Raw genomic sequence first — 21,422 nt, forward strand, 5'->3', positions numbered from 1 at the left:
ACTTTTATTTAGGCAGGGTTCTCTACAGAAACAAAATTCATGGGACGTATAAAAGTGATTAACGGAGTAGGGGCTAGGCAGTCCAAGGATGTCTGTATGCAAGTTGGAAAGGTAGAAAACTTGGTAGCTGTTCAGTCCACAAGGCTAGATGCCTTAGTTGGGCCAATCTGGCTTCCACAGCCTGGAGGATCCCTGCATGGAGCCTTGGTACCAGGTCCACCTTGGCGGGCAAAGACATTAAGAGTCTGATGGCAGCATCAGGGTGGGACAGGCAGGTGTGCACTGTTTTCCTGCAATCTTCTCATACCCAGACTGTTAGAAGTGGTTCCTGCCAATTGGAGGATAAGCCTTCCGTAATCAGTTATCTGCTCTGGAAACAGTCATAAACACGCCCAAGCATCTTTCCTAGGTACTCTAAATCCCATCAACTGACAAGACCACCATACATGTTCTAGACTTTATATCTATCTATTTATTTATTTATTTTGAGGCAGAATCTCACTATGTAGTCTCAATTTGCTTGGAATTCACTCTGTAGCCCTGGCTAACCTCGAGCACATAGATCCACCTGTCTCTGCCTCCCAAGTGCTGGGGTCAAGACATGCACAGTGCCCAACCTTGGCTTTTTTTGTTTTTAAAGTAAAACTGGAGCTAAGGAAGTTTTCAGATGGATTTAATTAAGCCTGAACCTTGAGGGATGAGATGCAGGAAACCTAAGACATGGACACGGACTTCTCAGAAATTGCTGCTCCAGGGATTCTTTGAAAGGAATCTGAACTGATGAAACTTGGTATCAGACAGCAGCTTTCCAGACCACACCATCACACCATGATTTGGGAAACCTGAAGAGCCTTTTTAAGAGTGTGTGTAGAAATGCCTCCTCAGTGCCCAGAGGCTTTCAAACTTCTTCCTGACATCTTCAACTCTACCCAGTACTTACTAGGTGAAAATCATTTAGAAAGTTTTCCAATGTGTGGTTATATAAAAATTACACCAACACACGTGAGTTTATTTGCAGCCCATCCACAGGTGAAGTACATTAAGTTGTAGCAGCAGTACTGGGATACAGAGCAACAGTGAGCACTGGAAACCAAGTGTCCTGTCCTGTGGCTTCCAGATCAGTACCATAGGCTTCGCCTGGGATGGTCATACAGTCTCTACGGTGGCTATGATTGTATTTAACACCGCTCAAAGACTTTGTATAGATCTGGCAGGTTGGCAAGCTGCAGGACATTGCCATCTTCTGTGAAATGCTTCGGAGGTAGGAGGTGTGAGCGGAAGGCTTTATAGATAATGTGTTCCACAGTCCACTTCCAGGGCTTTGACGTGGAGCCAGGCATGTCACTCTGGAAAATATAGGACATACTACTTATCTCCCCACATAATGACAAGACAGGCACTGGGCCTGGAAAGGTCTCGGTGGTGAGTGTGTGTGTGTGTGTGTGTGTGTGCAAAGCTTATGAAGCAGCCTCTGCAGGACAGTCTTCATATTCCACAGGGCCGAGCAGAAGAAACAAAGTTTGTAAGGAAGCAAAGGAAGCAACTGTTTTGAGGGAGCATGGCCTATGGAAGGGACCTTTATCTCCTCTTCCTAACATTTCTGAGTCTGGCTCCTGGATCATAGCTCCACACCAAATCTGGGGTGTCTTAAAGTAGCTCTGTTCTGACCCCACGGAGGGTAAACTTGCCTCACCATTGCTCAGTGTAACCCTTGGATGCCTTACAAACAAAATGTTTCCCACCCTCTGGTTCCTATCGAATAAGCTCAGCCTTTCTGTGCTTCCCCTTCCCCACCTGGGGCCTCCGCCTGGAACCAGGGCTAATTTCTGTTCACCACTGTATGCACTGAAAACCCTGAGCACCAACTGACTTAGTGATGGTCAGGCAACAGAGTTCACCATCACTCCTGACTCTTAGAAAGTCCAGAGTCTCCCCCTCCTTGTGAAATGTGCATGAGCACTCCCATCTGACTGAATACAGTGACAGCAGGAGAAGCCAGGCTCTCTCTCAGGCTGGCCTGAGAGGGATGGTACACACTGCCTTCCTAGTAAGGAAGGAAGAAGTCAGATGCAAAGCAGGGAGAGCTGAGGTAGACTGAGGGCTGGCCCAGCATCTGAAGACTTGGGGTTAACACTGATACCTACAGAGCTGCTGGCTTAGAGCACTCTGGCCTAATATCTCCTTTTCATTCTGATATCATATGCACCACTGTGTATCTGACAGGTTCTCAGATCATTCTGGAAGTCTATGTTCTAGTCCAGCAGAAATGTTCACAAATAAAAGCTGACCATTGTAAAAAGTTGGGTGTGCTGATATACGCTATAATCTCAGCACTTAGGAGACTGAAGCAGGAGTTCAAAGCCAACATTAACCATATGCAAATTTCTGGGCTTACAAAGAAAAGTTGAGGGCTGTTGTTTGAACTTTGTCAATATAAAGTGAGCCGATAGGATTTTAGACATGATTTAAGTCCCATACCCTAAAGTCACGAGACCTACCCCAGTCCTGGATGCCAATGTACATTACATTACCACAGTACCTGATGGCCTGAGAGGGACGACTCCTCCAGTATATACTGCTTCCGAATGGAGTAAAACATAGCACATTCTTTACTGAGACTTTCAAAACACTCCTTTTCTTCATCCCAATTCACCTGGTCCACAAAAATCAATACAAGGCAAGCGTTCGATTCAGTGCTTTAACATTTCATTTCTGAACAGGTCACAGACTTAAAAGTTAAAAAGGAAGGAACGTGGCTTTTCTGGCACTAAGACCTGACTGCTAAGTATTGGGATGACTAGAGGGATGGGTTGATGGGGCCCTTAGCTGTGGGTTTTTTCTTTTTAATCTTTTCCATTCCAAATGAAGGAATTCTCCCTCCAGTACACACACACACACACACACACACACACACACACACACACACACACACACACACACACACACACAGCTTATTTAGCATCTGCTGCTGTGTACCTCAGTAGCCAGTCGAAGAATGAAGATAGGCAGTCCCTCCAAAGGCGGCACATAGCTGTCAATCAGAAGAGGTAATCCAATCAGGTTCCCTTCCTGCTTGTGGGGAGAAGGCCAAGAAAGGTGGGTAAGAAATAATGGCACTATGGCTGATAGGTTCCATGTCTCTGGCTTCTCCAAGCCTTGGACTGCAGGCTGTAGGACGGACACTGAGCTGACAGCATTTAAAGAGCATGGTTGAGAAGAACTCTTTCTTCTGGATTTGCTTGCAAATGTCAGAACAGGAAGCCCCAAAGAACAAGGGTAAGAGGAAGAAATAGAGCGAGCGTTAGAGTTTCATTTACGCTGTGGCCTTTAATGACTGGGGTTCAGCTTTCCCTCGTGGAAGAGTCCTTCAAGAGGGAACAGCAGGATGGATGGAATAGTATGGCTGTGTGATGTCCAGTGCAAAAGAGAAATGGAGGAGATACCATGTATGACAGATACAGGCTGCTTCTGAGGGGAGGCCAGCCTTTTTGTTCCAACCTAGGGACTTGACTCTTATCTGAAAAATAACACCAAACGACCCCCCTCCCTCCACACCTCATCAATTTAAAGATAACCCAAAGACATTCAGATGGCTATATTCACCTCATCGATTTCCACAGAGAAATAGTCTGCAAGCATCTCCGCTTTCTTCTTCAGAAACTCAACAATGTACTCTGCAAGCCCTTCCTTCGGGCCGTCTTCCTCTGTCCAGCCACTTTCAGGACTGTCTAAGGCCAGCATGGCGAGGTCAAAGAGTGGTGCTGCTTCCTGGGAAGAAGCAAGAATGTAGGGATCAGGTGGGAAGCTTGAGCCTGTCAGACTGACTCAGTTCAGATACAGAGCATCATCGGAGATGGTCAAAAACAAAACAATGTCAGAAAACAAGATGAGGGGATGGTCCCTGGGGAACAATGCCTGACACTGTCCTCTGGCCTCCACCCAGGAACAATGCCTGACACTGTCCACACTCGAACAAGAGACAACCTGAAAAGCTTTCACAGCAAGATCTTGAATCTCAATACAAATTTCCTATCATGAAACCTTCACGCTCAGACTGTTCTAAACAATGAGTAAATAATACCAACCCTAAAAACTTTTCCAGAAAAATGGTAAAGGCAAGCTTACAATTCCTTTGAGGGCCACTCTTCTACTAAAATGACACATACAATACAAAAATGACAGACTAGTAACACTCATGAACACAGACATAAAACTTATAAATACAACGTTAGGAAATGAAATCTGGTAACATGTAACTAAGCAGGGTTCACCCAGGAGTACAAGATTGGCTTAACTAAACATAGAAACTAGTCGATATATTTCACCATATTAATAGTCTAAAAATTAAAAATCATATCTTAGAGGAAGAAAAACCATTTGAAAAAATTTCAATGTCTATTACTAAATTAAAAAGAAAAAAAAAATCTCCCCAACTTCCTAAGGGCATCCACAAAAATTCACTCCCAGCTACTGGCATACTCAACAACAAAAAGTGTGATCCATTCCCTCGAGATCAGAAAAAGAGAAGGGCTTCCATTCTTGCCACTTTAGTTAGCCCTGGATGGCAAGCCTTCAAGACAAAGGGCGGGCATCAAAACTAGGTGTGAAGAGGGACAATTGCCTTCATCTCAATATTATAACCACTTATGTAGAAAAACAGACTCTACAAAGGCTCTATCCAAACTAGCAGTTTTGCTTAACTGGTTAGTGCATTTATAATCTAGCAATAAACATCAGGAATTGAAACTGTTAAGTTGCCATGCATGGCACTTATAAAAGAGTGAAACATTAATAAAACAACTTTTCTCAAAAGTGATCCACAGATGAAAATACAATCCTAATCAAACTTTCAAAAGGCTGAATTAAAATTAGGCACCAAAACCATTTGAAATAGATGGACTAAAACTGTTAGAGGTCCAGAGTAAAGTTCCATGGCAGAGTCTGTACCTACTACAGTGCCACAAAATAAAGAAAAGCAAACACACACCCCATCCCTGTTCTGGCATGGTTTTACAGAATATTTCTACTTGTAATTTCAAGTAAAGTAAATATGTAGTAACTTCTATAATAAGCATTTACTTAAGCTGGCTATTCCCCTGAAAAGATTCAACCACAAAAACTTCATTGCAAATAATATGGTCCAGATATTCCTAACAAACCTTGGGAAGTTAACATTTTGCTAAATAGGATATCACTTTATAGCTCATATTCTGAGAAATGACCAGGTGCAGTTTCAAAAGTGAGGAAGGGGCTGGAGAGATGGCTCAGCAGTTAAGAGCACTGATTGCTCTTCCAGAGGTCCTGAGTTCAAATCCCAGCAACCACATGGCTCACAACCATACATAATGAGATCTGATGCCCTCTTCTGGTGTGTCTGAAGACAGCTACAGTATACTTACATATAATAATAATTAAATCTTTGGGCAAGCGGGGCCAGAGCGAGCGGGGCTGGAACGAGCAGAGGTCCTGAATTCAATTCCCAGGAACCACATGGTGGCTCACAGCCATCTGTACAGATACAGTGTACTCATATACATAAAATAAATAAATAAATCTTTTTTAAAAAAAAAAGTGAGGAGGAAAGAAACTTACCGATAACCTCAGAACACCAAAGTTGGCAAAATCATAAATGAGTATCTGGTAGAACAGCTCTTCACTGAAAATAAAAATGAAAGACTTTAAGAAAAATGAATGTGTGCTTGAAGCCGAGCAGCAAGGGCAGAATGGGACAAAGATGCTGCTGCCTGGCTAAGGAGGTCCTCTCTATGCAAAGGACTGGGATTCCCCATGTTGACTCCTGCCAGGTCTCTGCAGCCATCTCTCCTGGACAAGTTCAATTACTAAGTCTGGCTCATCTCCTCTCTAGGCTGTAAAAGGCTTCAGACACTGGCAATGAATTTTAAGACACTCTTTGTTTACTGTTCCCCCAGTTAATGAAGAGCACTAGAGATCACCTTTGACAATTCACCATTCAACACCATAGGGTGGAGTGTTTGCTAGCATATGAAGGCCTAGGTTTTACCCTTAGCACCACAGAAAGTGTGTAGGTGAAAACGTTTATGGAGTACAGAAAGGGCACTGCTTTCCTGAATCATCAGAAGCGAACCCTAAGGCAGGGCTATCCTGCACTGCTGGGGGGTGTGGGAGGTAGGAGAAAAGGTCTTGCTATGTAGCCTGATCTGGAACTTACAATCATTCTTTACCTACACTTGACAAGTGCTGGATTGCAGGTATTTGCCCATGTTATGGTTTAAATATGCTTGGCCAAGGCAGTGGCACTATTTGGAGGTGTGGCCTTGTTGGAGTAGGTGTGTCACTGTGGGAATGGGCTTTAAGACCCTCACCCTAGCTGACTGGAAGTCAGTCTTCCACTAGCAGATGAAGATGTAGAACTCTCAGCTCCTCCTGCACCATGCCTGCCTGGATGCTGCTATGTGCCTGCCTTGATGATAATAACCTGAACCTCTGAACCCATAAGCCAGGCCCAATTAAATATTGTCCTTATAATGTTGCCTTGGTCATGGTGTCTGTTCACAGCAGTAAAACCCTAACTAAGACACCCCATGTCTGGAAGTGCACTGATATTTGAATTAGTATGTTGTACTGGCTGACAATAGTCCAAGAACAGCTATTAAGTAGGTCTACTGAATTACTAATTAAAACCACATGTTCTTCCTCATATGCAGATCCTAACCTATAGTATAAATATGTAAACAAAGTACATGTGGATACAATTTAACATGTAGAAAGAACAGGAAGGCTAGCTATTAAGGGATGAGAAAGGACCACACTCAGGTAAATGACACAAGCCACGAAAGCTCACTGTTTTCTAGGTCCAATACTAACGTCGTCTGAGATTTGCTATACTAAATCATTTTGGATTTCAAATTAGGGATGTCATGTCAGTAAGGAGTTGCAGTTTGGGTTCTAGCCTTGACTGCTACTGTGAGATCACCGAAGCTGCACACAGGTAAGCTGTAGAGACATGCAAGCCACACACTCATGAGTGCTAGAAAAGCCAAAGCAGGGAGAAGAGAGTTCCCAACAACCCAGCTCATGCACACTGTTGTGACTGGGGTGCAACTGACAGAGCAAGGCCGTAAGGGCAGAACCAGCTGTGGCTGAGCTCTCTGCTCCTGGACCAGAGGTCAGGGACCCAGCCAACTCATGCTCTGGCCACAGCAGCCAGAGGTGCTCTCATCACATCGCCTTTCCTACAACAACAGACCGCTTCTCCTCAAAAATGGAGCCCAGATAAACCTATCTTCCTGTAAGTTGCTTCTCGCCATATATTTGGTCACAGGAATGAGAAAAGGAGCTAATAAGCTGAACAAGCAATGAGACTCAGCACTATGACCCAAAGGCCCCCAACTCGAGAAATCACCCTGATTCCGGAGCAGGTACCGTGCCGGCAGTGAGCTTTAGGATGGGGGCTGCTTCTAGACTAGAGATAGCAGATAAATTTGTAGTTCATTTGCCATGTCCATGCAGTGTACAGTGTCTGTTCTATTTAGAAGACCAAGAAGTACCTTAAGGTCACAGAAATACTTAGAAGTTCCAGAGTAGATAAACAATGAGCTGGACATGAGGCAGCGGCATCCTCCCATATACATCATCTATTTGAGGGTATACTTACTACAAGCTCTAGATGCAATAGATCTAAAGTCCCTGCAAACAATTAAGATGTCCCCAGGTTTAAACAGGATAAATGGCACTACTGGACTTGCCCTTCCTATGTAGTGCAATACCTGACTTTGGTGGCTGCATTGCCATGCCAGGGAGAAGCATGGGCTTCCTTCTACTGCCTCTCCACAACTCTGTTGCACATATGAGACACCAGATCTCTAACAGCATGACGCCCTCATCATCTGGTCTTTAGCTAATGTTTACTGAGTGCTGAGCCAAGAGTTGGGCTTCTCAAGTTATTTATCCCTACAAAATCCCAATCAAATTGAGTCTTACTAACCTATGTATAGGTTAGATACATTAAATACAGAATAGAAAAGATGTAAATGGGAAACAGTCAACCTTGGATTTGAACTCATAGCTGGACTCTAAGGCTAATAATATCCTTTCCAGTCACTTCACTGGCCCCTCCCCCCTCCAGCACTGGTGCCTGTCCCGAGGCGCTCTTGTGGTGGCTGTGCTGCTTTCACACAGAGATGTACCTGAGCTTGGTAGTGTTGAGGAGGTACAGCTTGGTCTGGTGCTGGGCCAAGGCCCACTGAGGATTCACACAGCCCACAAAGGAATGGTTTCGGAGCATCTCCCGGAGAGCTAGAAACAAATAAACCAATCCATGTAAGGAATGGAACCGTAGTAAAGACCTCTTCACACCTCAAGTCCCACAGGAGTAAAGTTGCATCAACTAGGCTCCTGTTCAAAGAAACCAAATATGGAATAAAACAATCCACCTCTTAAGATGCAAAAGGCGAAAGATTTATATAATCTGAAGAGAAACCAGACCTACAGAGTCAACTAACCTAGGACACGGGGGCCCACTGAGCTTGGGCCACTAACCAGGGAGCATGCAGGAGCTGGACTTAGACCCCTCTATACCTCTGTGGCAAATGCACAACTTGTTCTTCCTGTGGGTCCTCTAACAAGTCAGGCAGGGGCTGTCTCTGTCTCTGTTCCCTGCCACTGAATCCCTTTCCCCTATCTTGAATGCCTTATTGGGTCTCAGTCCTGCTGGGACTGGAAGGTCTCGGGTGGGGTTGTATCCAAGGGGACGGTGCAATGGGGAAAGGGATTTGTAAGGGTAGGACTGGGAAGAGAGGAGGGAGGGGAGCTGTGATGGGGACGTAAACTGAATAAAAGAAAAATATATATACTAAAAGGCTAAGGGTCAAAATGAAAGGCAAAGAGGGAAGCCAGCAATGTGATGAGAGCCAGCTTTGTCTAGAGTGAAAGGCTTCTCCAGAGTTGGGCACTTGAGTATTTATAGGCTGTGGCAGTGTAAAAGGACAAGATAAGAACTGAAATGGGGGCCTGAAAGATCAATGCCCACTGTTGGAGGTGAAATTCCAAGGACTGCACCCTCACATAAATCCATGTCTATTCAATCACTTGATGTCTTTGTGCTAACAGTAAAGAAAGGAGAGAAGCCCTTGACATCCTGGGTGTATAGCCATCAGCTGATCTTTGAATGGTTTAAAGGCAGGTTACCTGAGAACCCTATTGGAGATTTTGGGTTAAATTAATAGCAGGCTCCAAGTAATTCCCCAAGATAAAGAACTAGTAAGTAGCAGCTATGTGTGTGGTGTGAGTGTGTGTGTGTTATTATGAAAGGGAAACAGGGAACCAAGATTCAGAGTCCAGAAACGAGCACAGAAGGACTGTAGACAGAGCAGGAACAGGAGCACCTTCAGAGCACTGAGGATCTCAGCAGCACATGACTGCAAATGTAAGCAGGACTCAGAAGAACTGGGTTGGACTTCTTAACATGGAGAACTGTCTGCTGCTGAAACAAAGGCAGGCAACACACTAGACAACGTCAGTGGGCACAAAAAAATTCTCACAATTCAGCCTAGAAAGTCAAAGAGAAGACATGAGGATAAAAGAACACTTAAATGAACTCAGAAAAGAGGGCTGACCATGAGTATTAAATATGTGATTCACAGCTGAATTTTTAACAGTAGAAATCATAAAATAAGAGTACTACCTTCAATACCCAAGAAAAACCATTATCAACCTGGAGTTTCAAACAGAAGTGATATTGGAGGCTGGAGAGATGGCTCAGCGGAGAAAAGTATTGACTGTTCTTCCAAAGGTCCTGAGTTCAAATCCCACCAATAACATGGTAGCTCACAACCATCCGTAATGAGATCTGATGCCCTTTTCTGGTGTGTCTGAAAACAGCTACAGTGTACTTACCTATAACAATAAATAAATCTTTAAAAAAAAAAAAGTGATTTTGAGGAAACAGAACTCGACCTGTCACTGCTGTTGCTGATATGTTTGTGAGTTGTCATGGCTGTGTAGGGTCTGTAACGATGTCTCATACAGAGGCTTGCTGTCTTCGTCTATGCAATAAGCGCAGCAGTTCCCCCATTCTACTGGAAACACCATGTCTTTACAGGATGCTTTATGTGGATGGAATGATTATTTTTAAAGCTGGAGAACATCAGATAATCTTGGCTAATGACCCACTGGAGGGGAAAGAGCAGTGGAGTCACTTGAAATGAGGCCAGAGTTTCCAAGAGGAACATGCATAGCCTTCTCTATCCATCTCCAGTTACTGTGGGGTGGGGTGGGGCTCAGCCAGCAGGAAAGCAGACTCCATGTCTGCTGGTCCAGCACAGGCCCTTTTTCACAGGACTTCAAGGACTGCGTTTCACCCCATCTGAAACACTTCTCTAGCCTCAGTTTCTCCTATGTGTTTTCCTCCATTCTGCAAAGACCAAAATAGACAAAATCCTTCTTTTATATCAAAGCAAAGCCTTATACCCTACTTCAAAATTGAGACTGTGGGTCTTGACATACTCTCAGCACCAATAAAGAAAGCTCAGCTCAGGAGGAGTACTGCTAAACAGATCGGACAGCACCCTGCCTTCATCTAGTATTTACAATTGCTTTAAGAGCTCCCAGCTTGGAAAGCAATACAAGAAAAGAACAACCGCAGCACATTTCATGGAAATAAAACTCAGAAGCCAACTGGCAACGCGTACAGTGGGCAGAAGCCCAGTCACAGGAAGATGCTGTGCATTACATGTAGCATGCCAGAGTGACAGAGGGGTGGGTGGAGGAGGCAAAGACAGACAGACCTAGAGCAATTTATGATACCAAGTTCAGGCCTTCCCGTGTGACATGATGGTGATTGAGACAGGAAATGAAGAGGCTGATGTAGAGCAGTAGTTGGAGAAGGTTTGGGGTTAGAGGGGACAGTGCCACTTTATTCCTGAGCTCTATAGCCTTTTCAAAAATTAATCAAGGAGGCAGGTGTGCTGGTGCAGCCCTGCAATCCCAGCTCTAGAAGGCGGGAGCAGAGCTGAGAACCCAGGCTAATGTGGGCCACCCTGAGCTAACAGTGAGACCCTGTCTCAAACAAGATGATTACAATCCAGATGGTCATAATATATAATTTATAAAAATATTGAAATTGACTTATTTTCATTCTTCCCCTCTTGTGTGTGTGTGTGTGTGTGTGTGGGTGCGTGGGTGTGTGGGTGTGTAGAGGACAACTTTCAGGAGTTAGTTTTCTCTTTCTTCTGTGTGGGTACCAAGGATCAAACTCAGGTTGCCAATCAAGCCTTGTAATGAGTGCTTTAACCCACACTGCTGCCTTTTGGGTTTACTCCTGACAGATGAAACCAGAAAGATCATGGCTAGATGACAGACTCAAGCAGAACTGCCACCTGGAGCCTGCACACTACCCTACACTCGGAACATTCGTACCTCCTAAGGTGTGGCCAGTCTCCTTACACACCTGCTTACACCCCTGACCCTATCCTCTGAAGAGCATGCAGCTAGTTTCCTATAGTAACAGGACTAGGATGAAGTCTGGCACCCAACTATTCTCAAAAGCTATTTCTAAGGATGACAGGGACTTATCAGCGTTCAGGATATAAAAATATCCCATGTTTTTAAGTAGGTGTCTTATCAGTTACTTCTAATCAGTCTGGTGATCTTCTAGGATAAATACTACTACTTTCTGAGGCAAAGACCAGCTCCAGTGTGAGGTCACACAGCGGCAGTGGAGTCCAGGATCTGAACTGAGCCAGCGGCAGGACCTGTCCACCCCCAGCTAACCATACCCCATCTGGCAGGATAAGGACTTTGCTGCTCATTCACAATGCTGCTTTTAGCAATAACAGAAACAAAACAGAAATTTCTGCAATGAACATTATAGTCAACCCTTCCGTTAATAGAAATACCAGTTAATTCTGCTTAAAATCAATAGATTATGTCCCCCTTCTCTTCCTGTAGAGAACAGTTCTTCCTCTGTATAAGGAAAAATAGCTTGCCCATGCAGCATGAGGCCGTGCCCACCTGACAACCTGGGTGCTGTCTGCATTTGCAAAGCCCTCACTCACGGCCACAGATCTCAGCACTCACGTACTCTCATGGCCCCGCTCAGTAATTTCTTCCTGGAGACTCAAAACGCTGGTGAGGTTAATGATCCTCCTCCGGGGGTAGCAAGCAGCTGTCATTTCCTTCCCGGAATCATTTTCCACCATTTCCACATCAGAGTCCTCCCGGTGTCTCTTTCTGCAATGAAGAGAAGAACTGACAGGTTGTTATCCTTGCATTTTATATATAACTCAGCTAAATGTAAGGGTTGTACTTTGGAGAAAGGAGCAGCTTCTTCCTGCCATGGCTGCATCTACACAGCTGTGCCATGGTAGACCAGCCGATGTCCTGTGTCACATTGCTTGTCTGACAACACTCAGATCTCAAGGCCTTTGAGCAAGGAAACTGACCTTGTCAAGCCTCAGTCATGCTTCCTGCCATGATGATCATGGACTAATCATCTGAATTATGTGGAAGCCCTTATATGCTTTCTTTTATAAGTTGCCTTGGTCATGCTGTTTCTTTACACCAATAGAAAAGTAACTAAGACAAAAGACTTTGGGAAAGGTGACACTTGAGCTGAGACATGAATGACAAGAGTCCAGCATCTCCTAGGCTGAGGAACACCAAAGGCAGTAAAAGGATGGAAGCTCAGCCAACCAGGCCACCCACGAGTCACTTGGCTATCGTACTGTAGTGACATGCAGGCTCATGTGTGCAGTGGGAAGCCTTGAGGCTTCAGGATAAGCAATACAACCTATTATTGCTTTAAAGTGTTTGACTGCTCTGTGATAAATAGCACTCAATTCCCCAAATGATGAACAAATGAAATATTCCCCATCAGGCTAAGAGCATTAAATAAGATAATACATATAAAGTACCCATGCTTGAAAAATACCTGCATCATTTCATTCTATGGGAAAACTTGCTTGGATGCTGTCTTGCTTAGACAGTAAAGGAATGATCAACTGGAGTTAAGCAGTATGTCTAGGTACAATGTTCATTTCAGTGCCAGAGTTCCTGCTAGCACCTCTAAGAGAACATGCAAGTCGGGCAAGTGGTTTTAAATTGAGTACTAGGGTCAATACCAGCTCATGACATGAAGCCTGGCCACCTTCCGAGTCTCCCAGAGATTCAGAATGTGAACTTGTAGAGCATGCACTAGAAATGTTCAAGGTTAAATGACAGCCTCTTGCCTCCAGATCCTTTCATGACTCTTTCCCCACAAGCTCGTTTGTTTACTCGAGGGAATCCTGTAAACCAGGCTCCTTCTGAAGGACCAGCAGCAGCTGTGGCAGGATGCAAGAGCCATGTTAGGCTCCTCTCTTCAGTCATCTCTGATGTCAAGGCTGTATTAAAAACAGAGGCTACATCTCTGTGCCTGCTGATGTATTAACAAAAATATAAAACCGTAGACATTTAAGGACTCTCACAGGAAACTACGTGAGCCACTGTCAATGCAGACAGTAAATAAGGCCACTGCACTGCCCCAGTAGAGTAGAAGGAGCAATTGACTTGTGGAGAACCTGCAGGAAGAGTTTTAGTGAGGACCACAGGAGGCCATACCTGGAGCTGCCTGGACTGGAAGTGGGTGCGGCTTTCTGTGCTGCGTCTGAAGTCCCTATCACTGATTCCCTCTCCAAGTTCTCGCTCTCAGCAGCTGCTTCAGCGGGGGCTGGGAGCTCAAGCATCTCCTCGTCCTTCCGCATGGCCTTTTCAGGAGGGCCCTCTGTCCCGTCTCCTCGGACAGGGTCCTGGGGCTGGCTGGGCTGAAGGCTGCTTACAGGCTGCAGAAAGGCGTCAAGCTTCTGGTCCCGGGAGTCCGTACGGACCATCTGGTAAGCGTAGACCTTGTCGCCACTTCCACTAGTAGCCGAGGAAGCCACACCTGTCGTGGGCTTAACTGCCTCCCCAGAGGGACCAGCAAGTCCTGGAAGCAAGGTCTGTTTCAAAAGAGAAAAGAATAAAAAAGGCCAGTTTTTAGCACATAAATGTCCAGATCCCAAAACAGAACAGCAGTGGACAAAGACATCAGAGCCAGATGGTGTTACATCACAGTATAACATTCAAGAATTAAGCAAAGTTCTTATAATCTTAAAATTAGGTTAAAATGAAATGTGAAAAGTTCTTATATTTTGACTATTTTTCTACTATAAAAAGATGCTATTTTTTTTTTTATGGTAAAACACACACAGACATAGACACAGAGACACACTCAAATACATAAATCCCACAGAAAGTGTTACTGAAAGAAACTATCAAAGAAATATGAAGACAATTCAAGGTTATAACAAAAATTCTAAGTTTTCCTGATGTGGAGCACATTTCAAAGCAGTGCAGGCTCAGAAAGATGGTGGAGGCAGACACCCTCACCTGGGTGAAATACATCCTGGAGGAATTGGAGCCCAGCAGCTTGCTCTCAATGTGCTGCTGCACTCGCTGCAGAATGCTCTCCTCGTGCAGAAAGTGAACTTCGTGCTTGGTGGGGTGTACATTGACGTCCACATTCTGAGGGCTGATTTCCAAACTAGCATGAAGAGAGAAAGGCCACAAGAGATGGAAAAAAAAATCTACATGTGGTGATATGTGACGACTAGACAACATGGAAAAGGCTGAATCACCATGGCCTCACACCTCAAGATTAAGTCAGAGAGACTGCATGCTATCTCTGGTACTCAGGAAATGTGTGGCTTTTGGGGACTTGCATCACTGTCCTTGGCCTTAGCATCATTTATATATTGGACACAGCAGGTCTCCTAACTCCAGAGTTACAGTGGGAATTAAGTTCATGCAAGGCATCTTGTGTGTGCATGTGTGCGTGCGTGTGCGTGTGTGTGTGTGTGTGTGTGTGTGTATGTGTGTGTGTGTGTGTATGTGCGTGCGTGTGTGTTAGTTACTGCATGCCAGTTGTCAGCAGAAGTGCTGTATTATGTGACCTCAGGCAAGTAGCCAACATCTCTGAATGTTTTCTCAGCTCTAAAGACATCGCTGAATGTTTTCTCAGCTCTAAAGACAGGGTAACTATCAAGCTGTCCCTTCCCTCACTTCTCAGATGATGCAGGACTCTAGTCAACTCAGAGCTCTAACCCTGCTTTGCATTATGAAGCTCTGTCAGTAGAGGGCACTACAGGGACAACAGGAGGGGTCTCGCACACAAAGCTCAACAGCAGTTTCTTCTCATACAGTTCCCCCCACAGCAAATTCCAGTACAGTGCCCAGGACTGCCTCATGCACTTCTCCCTGGTGCAGCAAGCCACAGGCACATTCTCTCATCAGGACCTTATCTCAGCAACAGGGTGGTGAAGACCAGAATGCGAGAGGCTCTATAATACCTCAGCCCCGGGGAAGGGCTGCTCTCTGCATCTGTTGTTCCTGTCATTGATCTCTCACTATTTAACCCTCTGGTACTTGACTTCAGTATTAATTTCTTCATTAAACTTTCCTTGTTCTCTACCTCCTATTTAGATCCTGCCTGGTACAGAACATACTGATGGCACTATAGATTTATTACCCAGCAAGGAAACACATGATGGAGTCAACAACTGTACATTAAATATAAAAACTACTCTTCGTCCATGGCCATAATATGTCTGCTCTCATCTAAAAACCAATTTTAACATGACTTTTAACTTTTTCTCTCATTTCAGTGAGAACAGAACGAAGAAAATTTTCTTTTTGAGACGGGGTCTTGTTATACTGGCCTAGAAACTTAAAATTGTCCAAAACACCGGGTTCATAGGAATGTCCCAGAAGGCTCAGCTGAGAATTAAATTTCCAACATAGTTTCTTCCAGAAAGCTAAGGTTTCAAACTTGAAAGATTTCAGTATGTACTGGGCCCTTGTGCAGCTGTGTTGCAGAGAACGGTCAGTCTTCATGCTGATTTTTAGAGAGGCTTTTCAGACAAGCACAAGATATAAAGACTGTGTGGGGTTTGGTCTAGATCAGGCAAGCCCTCAAGTATGTGTGATGATGAAGCATGGCTGCTATAGTACTTAAGGAAGCCACTGGCATCTGCCAAGCTAAGGGAAGAACCTACAAGAAAGCAGGCAGGCAAAGGCAGTTACCACAGGCCCGTCGACCAGAACTCATGTAAAGAGGAAAGAAAACCCGACTCTAGAAACATATTCTCTGACTTCCACATGTGTTCCTTGTGTCCTGTGTCCCATGCTCTCTCACTCCTTCTCTCTTTCTCTTACCCCCTATCTCTAAATCAAATAAACAAAGAAAAAGAATCTTTTAAAATGTTTAAAGAGTCCTTGCTGGGCAGGATGCTGTTTCTTGACCCAAGTGGAAGGAAGCAGAGTCTCTGAATGAGTGACAATGGTGCCATTTTCCTGTGGCATCCTTTCAGAGCAGTGACCAGGACCCACCCTGGCTGACAACCTCTTTCACAGAGCCCTGATGGGTCTGATGCTACATTACCTGAGGTACAGGAATGGGTGTGTGTTTTTGGGCAAATATGCTGCATATACAGTTTCTATGGCTTTTCTCAAGGCAGCTGATTCTACCAGACGGTCTGAAAAATCAAAAGGAGAGTTAACCACATCACACTTGTCCTCAGATGAGGTCACAGCTGCATCCTCACACATGGCCATAAAGTCACCCCTGGAGTGGCAACCTTATCAGATGTCCAGGAACAAAAGCCCCCTTTATCTGTCACCACTTTCCAGCACCTCACTACAGGCTTGGGGTGTGCAGTTCTGCCTGCTCGATTGCCTTCCTCCCATCAGCCCATGTGTGTTAGTACTGCTGTCAGTGGCCTTCTGAAGCTCTCAGACATTTCAATCCACAAAGACACAATCCACCAATCGCACATGCCAACTGCTGAGAGAAACCATAGCGGTAGATAAACTAACTCCAGCCCAAGTGTCCAGCCCTACAGAGAGATGTGTGTGATCCACAGCGAGGTAAGATAGCACTAACTTTATCTACAGAGGGTTCAATACTAAATGACAAAGGCTAAGAGCAAACTCCCCAGCATCTCAGGCAGTATACACAGCTCAATGCATGGTTAAGATGATTTAAGACCTAGGCTTAGAGGGAATAGAGAAAGGATAGAAGTTAAAACTAAAGACAAGGGACGTTCTATTGTCAGAAGGTTCTTTCTCCTGAGTCGGTCTTTAAAGAACAGCGTAATAACTGCCAGCCAAGAATACGCCACATCTTTGTATTTCTAGCAAGAGTGATAATTTTATCAGGGACAAGACTATTCTTTTTTGAGTGACCCCTACATCCATAGCCCCTTTAACAGTACCACACTGTGCTTTACCACACAGTGGCCTCTGACCACACAGGCCTGGTGGTGGACCTAACAAGACAGATGAAGCAAATCTGCTGAGGTCTCTGAACATGGGGCAAGCTTTCACAGTGACGGCTGTCACTGTCCTTAGGTGAGCATATACAGGACAGATTAGGAAGCTGGCCTTTTTTGCCATTATGAACAAATTAGCCAGCATTAACACATACTATGGTTCATGAGCCCAGCAGAAATATGAGCAGGCCAGGCAAATGATACTTGGTTGACTTTTGCTTGTTTGCTCTATAGTCAACATGTATGATATAAAGCAGTTATTCTTTTTTAAAAAGTCTTAAGTATACTTATTTGGGGGGGGGGGGTACAGGGACATGTGGAGGACAACTTGCAGGAGTCAGTTCTAAGATGTGGTCCTGAGACCAGAACTCAGGTCATCAGGCTTGCTGATAAGTGCCTTTACCTGTTGAGACTTTACACTGTCTCCTAAAGCTGTTATTCTTATGCTTAGAACAAAACTAATGAAAACCTTGTTCCCAAGCCTGACATGGGACAAGCCTTATTATTTATTAGGCTTACGACTTCTTAATATAGTAGGAAATATGCCTGCTAATATAAACGGTATAGGCAGAATGTGTCTAAGAGTGGTTGGCCTCTTCTAACTGCTCCTGGATTGCTCTGAACAATGGCTGTAGAGTACACATGATGAGTCAGGAGGTGGTGGTGGACACCTTAATCCCAGCACTCAGGAGGCAAAGGCAAGTGGATCTCTAGGAGTTTGATGCCAGCCTGGTTCCAGGGCTGTTATACAGAGAAACCCTGCCTCAAAAATCCAAAAACCAAACCAAACCAAACCAAAAATATCAGACTATACATAACGTGAGGGCTAGGGAGGTGGCTCAGCAGCTGAGCACTTGGTGCTGCTCTTACATAGGACCTGAGTTTGGTTTCCAGAACTCACACCAGGCAGCTCACAATCACCTGCAACTCCAGCTCTAAGGGATCCAACACTCTTTTCTGGTCTCTGCAGGCACTGCACTCACACATAAATAAAAATAAATAAAAGAGATTTTGTTTAAAGATGTGTAATTTAAGAGATTTATAGCCACTTACTGCTAAAAAAGGAAGAAAATATACAATTTCCAATAGCAAGCAAAGAAGATAGCAACTAGAGTTATGATGATGGCTTTACAATAAAGGCAAAGGGCCTACAACACACCACAGAGACTGTACATTCATTACACTGCTGTACCATTCACAACAGCAAGGACACACCACAGAGACTGTACATTCATTACACTGCTGTACCATTCACAACAGCAAGGACACACCACAGAGACTGTACATTCATTACACTGCTGCACCATTCACACCAGCAAGGACACAGAAGCAGCCTCATGCTATCACCAGATAAATGGATAATGGAAATGTGGTCCATAAACAACAGAATTTTATTAAGTCATAAAGGAAAATCATCAAGTTTACAGAAAAATAAATGGAACTTGAAGTGATATTAAGAGAGGTAACCTGACCTAGGAAGACAGATGTGGCATAGAACAGAATACTGGGACATGGAAATAGAAGGGGACCTAGGCAGGGCCTGGGTCAGTCTCATAACACACAGTGGTTCACAACCATCCTTAACTCTAGTTCCAGGGGAATCAACCACTTCTTGCCTCCAAGAGCATCAGGCACACACATGGTGAATAAACCTACAGAGAGGCAAAACATTCACACACGTAAAATAAACTTACCTTACAAGTCTATACCCGTTCACTCTCTCAGTACTTATCTTAAATCTCTATTCAACAGATTCTTAGTAAACTCCAATTTTGTTCCAAAAAAATAAAAGGACTTTGAAGGTAAGAATATTGAAAGTCAAATGTGTAGAAAGATGTATCTTGTGTCTGAAAGGACCCTGAGCTCTGACTACTGGGGCAGGGCGGTACTGTGACTCTAGCAACATCAAACTCTTGTGATATACTATTAAGCTACACGAATCTGAAAGTCAAATAGTACTCGCTTAATAAAAATCATGTAAATAACAGGTCACCAGAGAGATAAGAACTGGGAGAGAATTTCAAGCTAATTTAATTTCTTCCTTGATTTCTAGGATTATCCTTAGTATCATAAATTTCATTCTTTAAAAGAAAAATTCTCAAGGTTCTTAGGATTCAGCTTTTTAGTGACAATGCCCGTGGTAGTTTGAATATGCTTGGCCCAGGAGTGGCACTATTAGGAGGTGTGGCCTTGTTGGAGTAGGTGTGGCCTTATTATAAGTGTGTCACTGTGGGGGTGGTCAATGATACCCCTCCCCCTAACCATGTGGGAGTTAGACTTCTCTTAGTGGGCCTTCAGATGAAGATGTGACACTCTCAGCTCCCCCTGCACCATGCCTGCCTGGATGCTGCCATGATCCTGCCTTGATGATAAAGGACTGAACCTCTAAACCTGTAAGTCAGCCTCAATTAAACATTATCCTTAGAAGAGTAGCCTTGGTCATGGTGTCCATTCACAGCAGTAAAACCCTAAGGCAATGCTTATACTAAAGTGTTGATTTTCTGCTGTACCATGTGGAACAGCAGCGCAACCTAGAGGTAGAATAGGGTCTGCTTGCAAGGCTGTGCTGCCAGCACAGAGGAGGCAATCCGGCCTACACTGCTCAAGGTAAAGAAGCAGAGTGTGACAGCCAGCAATGCAGACAAGATAAAAACTACAGAGGCTTCCGAATCAGGCCAAACTGTGGAATGAAGTCTCCCCATGTGTGACTGCCCTGGGAGTTAGGAACTCTCGGGTTCCATACAGCTCTCTGTGTAGACACTTGGTTCTTTCTCACTTACGGTTGATGAAGAGTAGGAAAATGCACTTCTTCACTGAGTAGTTTGCATTTGATATATAGCCATTCATTTTGAAAGCTAGGGTTTTATCCTCACACCCAACTTCTATCAGTTCTCTGTTTAGAAAAGAGAAATTTTGAGACTTTTGAAAGCGCAAGAAATCTTACATGTCAAAAAAGAATCACAATAGTAAAAAACAGGGTTCCTTCCCATTAAACCATCTTTGCCCCATAAAAAAAACCTGAGACTAGGTTCAGCTGAGGCCCTATAAGTATTCTCAACATCTGTCTATCCATCTATCCAACTACCTACCCTTCTCTGTCCAGCCACCTACTCAGTGTTTGCAAGTACTTGTGCTGAGTAGTGCTGGGCACTACTCTAAGCCCCCAGTCCTTACTTTGTTATCATAATTAAGTCCCAACGCTTTAAGCCTCAAAACTCATCTCTGCTGACCTGAAACCTTACTATACTGATCATTGTCATAATGGGTTCCTAAGAGTATTTGCTGTTGAGAACAGGTAAACAAGAGCCGGTCTCTCTGAAAAGCCACACGTATTTCTTCCTAAGTTTTCAGAATAGCCTACTGGCAGCCAGTTAACTCCCAGTAGTCTTCACATTCTTCACTATCTCAAGAGATTTCCCCTTCATGCCTTGTTATTTTTCTTTTGAGGCATCAGCACAACTTGCTAATGGATGGCATAATTATCTCATTTCCTTCTGACTTGAGTCCTGTGGAAAAAAAAAAAAATCACTCCAGCACTCACTACATTTTACTGCATCGACAGAGGCTGCTTTTCCTGCAGTACGCCCCGAGTCCCTGGGTGGAGAGTGCAGTCTGCAGGGTTGCACAGCCTGCAGGGTTGCACATACACAATGACCCACAAACTCTTTCTTCTCCAGTGTCCCAGGAAGCCAGACTGTAAGCCTGCTTCTGGAAATGCTCTCTAGGGACAAGGTCTAATCTCTTACACATCATGGGGCCCCATGGCAACTAGTACTCAGTCTTAAAATCTTGTCAAAAGCTCTTAAAAGCTACCCTGTAGAAAACAGAGATCTTCCTTTGCTCTAGGAATACAGTTTTTATAATTAACTCATTTACATTTAATTAGAAAGAAAAGTGTGATAACAAACAAACTACTTGTTCCCTTGGTTTGACTCAAAGAATGAACAAGTTTGTTCTTGGAAGAGAATTCCAGTATTAGGACAATTGCTAATGCTTTTGAAACATTGGGGAAAGGGAAGGCAGACCCCACTGGCTCCACAGGAAGAATCTTTTTTTTTTTTTTTAAAGATTTATTTATTTATTATAAGTAAGTACACT

The 21,422-nt window shown here is 44.2% G+C and overlaps 1 protein-coding gene across 4 annotated transcripts in view; it reads right to left on the minus strand.

Annotated features, from left to right (window-relative positions):
• Positions 1–527: 527 nt before the first annotated feature.
• The window catches only part of Mlh1 (mutL homolog 1), a 34,771-nt gene continuing 13,876 nt past the window's right edge, over positions 528–21,422 (minus strand). The window contains exons 9-19 of one of the 4 annotated variants that reach the window (XM_021206413.2): positions 20,105–20,217; positions 16,436–16,529; positions 14,386–14,539; positions 13,579–13,955; positions 12,062–12,210; positions 8,169–8,277; positions 5,593–5,656; positions 3,604–3,768; positions 2,977–3,069; positions 2,540–2,653; positions 528–1,346 (exon numbers count right to left, since the gene is read on the minus strand). In XM_021206413.2, the coding sequence (XP_021062072.1) occupies positions 1,179–1,346; positions 2,540–2,653; positions 2,977–3,069; positions 3,604–3,768; positions 5,593–5,656; positions 8,169–8,277; positions 12,062–12,210; positions 13,579–13,955; positions 14,386–14,539; positions 16,436–16,529; positions 20,105–20,217 (1,600 nt within the window). In that variant the 3' untranslated portion in view covers positions 528–1,178. Of the gene's footprint in view, positions 1,347–2,539; positions 2,654–2,976; positions 3,070–3,603; positions 3,769–5,592; positions 5,657–8,168; positions 8,278–12,061; positions 12,211–13,578; positions 13,956–14,385; positions 14,540–15,099; positions 16,530–20,104; positions 20,218–21,422 lie in introns of those variants that run through there. The other 3 variants (XM_021206412.1, XM_029543362.1, XM_029543361.1) reach the window with 3 other exon arrangements.

The sequence above is a fragment of the Mus pahari genome, chromosome 10 (genome assembly GCF_900095145.1).
Source record: "Mus pahari chromosome 10, PAHARI_EIJ_v1.1, whole genome shotgun sequence".
NCBI lineage: Eukaryota > Metazoa > Chordata > Mammalia > Rodentia > Muridae > Mus > Mus pahari.